General features: G+C 56.2%; 1 protein-coding gene across 1 annotated transcript in view; it reads left to right on the top strand.

Moving 5' to 3' along the window:
• The first annotated feature begins 5,568 nt into the window (after positions 1–5,568).
• LOC143766872 (uncharacterized) overlaps positions 5,569–6,000 on the top strand; it is a 42,524-nt gene continuing 42,092 nt past the window's right edge. The window contains exon 1 of the mRNA XM_077254870.1: positions 5,569–5,722. Coding sequence (XP_077110985.1) covers positions 5,720–5,722 — 3 coding nt within the window. The 5' untranslated portion in view covers positions 5,569–5,719. The remainder of the gene's footprint in view (positions 5,723–6,000) is intronic.

Below are 6,000 nucleotides of genomic sequence, written 5' to 3'. Positions count from 1 at the left end.
GGGGTCTGTGACCGAAGCTGGGGGTATACGGGTGTATACAGAGTACACAGGGGGGTCTGTGACCGAAGCTGGGGGTATACGAATGTATACAGAGTACACAGAGGGGTCTGTGACCGAAGCTGGAGGTATACGGGTGTATACAGTGTACACAGAGGGGTCTGTGACCGAAGCTGGTGGTATACGGGTGTATACAGAGTACACAGAGGGGTCTGTGACCGAAGCTGGGGGTATACAGGTGTATACAGAGTACACAGAGGGGTCTGTGACCGAAGCTGGGGGTATACGGGTGTATACAGAGTACACAGGGGGGTCTGTGACCGAAGCTGGTGGTATATGGGTGTATACAGCGTACACACAGGGGTCTGTGACTGAAGCTGGTGGTATACGGGTGTATACAGAGTACACAGAGGGGTCTGTGACCGAAGCTGGGGGTATACGGGTGTATACAGAGTACACAGAGGGGTCTGTGACCGAAGCTGGGGGTATACGGGTGTATACAGAGTACACAGAGGGGTCTGTGACCGAAGCTGGAGGTATACGGGTGTATACAGTGTACACAGAGGGGTCTGTGACCGAAGCTGGTGGTATACGGGTGTATACAGAGTACACAGAGGGGTCTGTGACTGAAGCTGGGGGTATACGGGTGTATACAGAGTACACAGAGGGGTCTGTGACCGAAGCTGGGGGTATACGGGTGTATACAGTGTACACAGAGGGGTCTGTGACCGAAGCTGGGGGTATATGGGTGTATACAGAGTACACAGAGGGGTCTGTGACTGAAGCTGGGGGTATACGGGTGTATACAGAGTACACAGGGGGGTCTGTGACTGAAGCTGGTGGTATATGGGTGTATACAGCATACACAGAGGGGTCTGTGACCGAAGCTGGGGGTATACGGGTGTATACAGCAAACACACAGGGGTCTGTGACTGAAGCTGGTGGTATACGGGTGTATACAGAGTACACAGAGGGGTCTGTGACCGAAGCTGGAGGTATACGGGTGTATACAGTGTACACAGAGGGGTCTGTGACCGAAGCTGGGGGTATACGGGTGTATACAGTGTACACAGAGGGGTCTGTGACCGAAGCTGGGGGTATATGGGTGTATACAGAGTACACAGAGGGGTCTGTGACCGAAGCTGGGGTATACGGGTGTATACAGTGTACACAGGTGGGTCTGTGACCGAAGCTGGGGGTATATGGGTGTATACAGTGTACACAGGTGGGTCTGTGACCGAAGCTGGGGGTATATGGGTGTATACAGAGTACACAGAGGGGTCTGTGACCGAAGCTGGGGGTATACGGGTGTATACAGTGTACACAGAGGGGTCTGTGACCGAAGCTGGGGGTATACGGGTGTATACAGTGTACACAGAGGGGTCTGTGACCGAAGCTGGTGGTATATGGGTGCATACAGAGTACACAGAGGGGTCTGTGACCGTGGCTGGGGGTATATGGGTGTATACAGAGTACACAGGGGGGTCTGTGACTGAAGCTGGTGGTATATGGGTGTATACAGTATACACAGAGGGGTCTGTGACCGAAGCTGTGGGTATACGGGTGTATACAGTGTACACAGGGGGGTCTGTGACCGAAGCTGGGGGTATATGGGTGTATACAGAGTACACAGGGGGGTCTGTGACCGAAGCTGGGGGTATATGGGTGTATACAGTATACACAGAGGGGTCTGTGACCGAAGCTGGGGGTATACGGGTGTATACAGTGTACACAGAGGGGTCTGTGACCGAAGCTGGTGGTATATGGGTGTATACAGAGTACACAGAGGGGTCTGTGACCGTGGCTGGGGGTATATGGGTGTATACAGCGTACACAGAGGGGTCTGCGACCGAAGATGGGGGTATACGGGTGTATACAGCGTACACAGAGGGGTCTGTGACCGAAGCTGGGGGTATACGGGTGTATACAGAGTACACAGAGGGGTCTGTGACCGAAGCTGGTGGTATATGGGTGTATACAGAGTACACAGGGGGGTCTGTGACCGAAGCTGGGGGTATACGGGTGTATACAGAGTACACAGGGGGGTCTGTGACCGAAGCTGGTGGTATATGGGTGTATACAGCGTACACACAGGGGTCTGTGACTGAAGCTGGTGGTATACGGGTGTATACAGAGTACACAGAGGGGTCTGTGACCGAAGCTGGGGGTATACGGGTGTATACAGAGTACACAGAGGGGTCTGTGACCGAAGCTGGGGGTATACGGGTGTATACAGAGTACACAGAGGGGTCTGTGACCGAAGCTGGAGGTATACGGGTGTATACAGTGTACACAGAGGGGTCTGTGACCGAAGCTGGTGGTATACGGGTGTATACAGAGTACACAGAGGGGTCTGTGACCGAAGCTGGGGGTATACGGGTGTATACAGAGTACACAGAGGGGTCTGTGACCGAAGCTGGGGGTATACGGGTGTATACAGTGTACACAGAGGGGTCTGTGACCGAAGCTGGAGGTATACGGGTGTATACAGTGTACACAGAGGGGTCTGTGACCGAAGCTGGTGGTATACGGGTGTATACAGAGTACACAGAGGGGTCTGTGACTGAAGCTGGGGGTATACGGGTGTATACAGAGTACACAGAGGGGTCTGTGACCGAAGCTGGGGGTATACGGGTGTATACAGTGTACACAGAGGGGTCTGTGACTGAAGCTGGTGGTATATGGGTGTATACAGCAAACACACAGGGGTCTGTGACTGAAGCTGGTGGTATACGGGTGTATACAGTGTACACAGAGGGGGGTCTGTGACCAAAGCTGGAGGTATACGGGTGTATACAGTGTACACAGGGGGGTCTGTGACCGAAGCTGGGGGTATATGGGTGTATACAGTATACACAGAGGGGTCTGTGACCGAAGCTGGGGGTATACGGGTGTATACAGTGTACACAGAGGGGTCTGTGACCGAAGCTGGTGGTATATGGGTGTATACAGAGTACACAGAGGGGTCTGTGACCGTGGCTGGGGGTATATGGGTGTATACAGCGTACACAGAGGGGTCTGCGACCGAAGATGGGGGTATACGGGTGTATACAGCGTACACAGAGGGGTCTGTGACCGAAGCTGGGGGTATACGGGTGTATACAGAGTACACAGAGGGGTCTGCGACCGAAGATGGGGGTATACGGGTGTATACAGCGTACACAGAGGGGTCTGTGACCGAAGCTGGGGGTATATGGGTGTATACAGCGTACACAGATGGGTCTGTGACCGAAGCTGGGGGTATACGGGTGTATACAGTGTACACAGAGGGGTCTGTGACCGAAGCTGGAGGTATATGGTTGGTCAATACACAGGACCCCATTCAAACAGGGCTCCGCCCAGTACATGCCTGGCTATGATCTGTACACCTTGTACACACATGGCTCTGCTCCGTACACACACGGCTCCGCTCTGTACACCTCGTACACACACGGCTTCGCTCCGCACACCTCGTACACACACGGCTCCGCTCCGTACACCTCGTACACACACGGCTCCGCTCCATACACTTCGTACACACGTGGCTCCGCTCCGTACACCTCCTACACACACGGCTCCGCTCCATACACCTCGTACACACAGCTCTGCTCCGTACACCTCGTACACACACGGCTGTGCTCCGTACACCTCGTACACACGGCTCCGCTCCGTACACCTCGTACACACACGGCTGTGCTCCGTACACCTCGTACACACACGGCTGTGCTCCGTACACCTCGTACACACGGCTCCGCTCCGCACACCTCGTACACACACGGCTCCGCTCCGTACACCTCGTACACACACGGCTCCGCTCCGTACACCTCGTACACACACGGCTCCGCTCCGTACACCTCGTACACACGTGGCTCCGCTCCGTACACCTCGTACACACACGGCTCCGCTCCGTACACCTAGTACACACGGCTCCGCTCCGTACACCTCGTACACACACGGCTCTGCTCCGTACACCTCGTACAGACAAGGCTCCGCTCCGTACACCTAGTACACACGGCTCCGCTCCGTACACCTCGTACACACACGGCTCCGCTCCGTACACCTCGTACACACACGGCTCCGCTCCGTACACCTCGTACACACACGGCTCTGCTCCGTACACCTCATACACACACGGCTCCGCTCTGTACACCTCGTACACACACGGCTCCGCTCCGTACACCTCGTACACACACGGCTCTGCTCCGTACACCTCGTACACACGGCTCCGCTCCGTACACCTCGTACACACGGCTCCGCTCCGTACACCTCGTACACACACGGCTCCGCTCCGTACACCTCGTACACACGGCTCTGCTCTGTACACCTCGTACACACACAGCTCCGCTCCGTACACCTCGTACACACACAGCTCCGCTCCGTACACCTCGTACACACACAGCTCCGCTCCGTACACCTCGTACACACACGGCTCCGCTCCGTACACCTCGTACACACACGGCTCTGCTCCGTACACCTCATACACACACGGCTCCGCTCTGTACACCTCGTACACACACGGCTCCGCTCCGTACACCTCGTACACACACAGCTCCGCTCCGTACACCTCGTACACACACGGCTCCGCTCCGTACACCTCGTACACACACGGCTCTGCTCCGTACACCTCGTACACACACGGCTCCTCTCCGTACACCTCGTACACACGGCTCCGCTCCGTACACCTCGTACACACGGCTCTGCTCCGTACACCTCGTACACACACAGCTCCGCTCCGTACACCTCGTACACACATGGCTCCGCTCCGTACACCTCGTACACACGGCTCTGCTCCGTACACCTCGTACACACACAGCTCCGCTCCGTACACCTCGTACACACACGGCTCTGCTCCGTACACCTCGTACACACACGGCTCTGCTCCGTACACCTCATACACACACAGCTCCGCTCCATACACCTCGTACACACACGACTCCGCTCCATACACCTCGTACACACACGGCTCCGCTCCGTACACCTCGCACACACACGGCTCCGCTCCGTACACCTCGCACACACACGGCTCCGCTCCGTACACCTCGCACACACACGGCTCCGCTCCGTACACCTCGCACACACACGGCTCCGCTCCGTACACCTCGTACACACACGGCTCCGCTCCGTACACCTCGTACACACACGGCTCCGCTCCGTACACCTCGTACACACACGGCTCCGCTCCGTACACCTCATACACACACAGCTCCGCTCCGTACACCTCGTACACACACGGCTCCGCTCCGTACACCTCGTACACACGGCTCCGCTCCGTACACCTCGTACACGCACGGCTCCGCTCCGTACACCTCGTACACACGGCTCCGCTCCGTACACCTCGTACACACACGGCTCCGCTCCGTACACCTCGTACACACACGGCTCCGCTCCGTACACCTCGTACACACGGCTCCGCTCCGTACACCTCGTACACACACGGCTCTGCTACATCCACACTGTAGGCCCCTCCTGACCTCACACATAAACTTCCCCTCATCCAGCACCATGACAACCAGCAGAGTCCTGCACACACTGAGGCCCTGATCATGTGACCGCTGACTCCTCCCTCCTGTGACCTCATCACAGGTCCTGTGTGCACAGAGCAGCTGTAGAAATCTCCGGCCATTTGTGGTCTCACCACCTTCTGCTCTTTCTCCTCCTTTTCTTGCAGGGGCCGCAGTGGATTTCATCCTAGATCCATAGAGCCGAGTAGAGGAGCGATGTTCCTTCAGTCTGAGGGGAATTGATGGTGAGATTTGTCCATCGTCCACGTTACCAAGTAAATCCCACCAGGACTGTAGCCGGTAAAGACCCCAATATCCACCGGTGTCCCTTCTAATGGGGGAAAGTACCAAAGAAACCATCATATCCCGAGAAAGAAGCCCTGGACATGGAGACATCGGCCTCATAGTTCTCCTTCTTACCCACAGTCTACTATATCATTGTCTGAGGGTCACTTCCGTCTGTCTGTCTGTTACAGAAATCCCAAGTCGCTGATTGGTCACGGCAAAACAGCCACGACCAATC

This window comes from Ranitomeya variabilis, chromosome 4, assembly GCF_051348905.1.
Source record: "Ranitomeya variabilis isolate aRanVar5 chromosome 4, aRanVar5.hap1, whole genome shotgun sequence".
Classification (NCBI taxonomy): Eukaryota; Metazoa; Chordata; class Amphibia; order Anura; family Dendrobatidae; genus Ranitomeya; species Ranitomeya variabilis.
The sequence above is the reverse complement of the archived record's forward strand: the minus strand, read 5'-3'. Positions and strand labels throughout refer to the sequence as shown.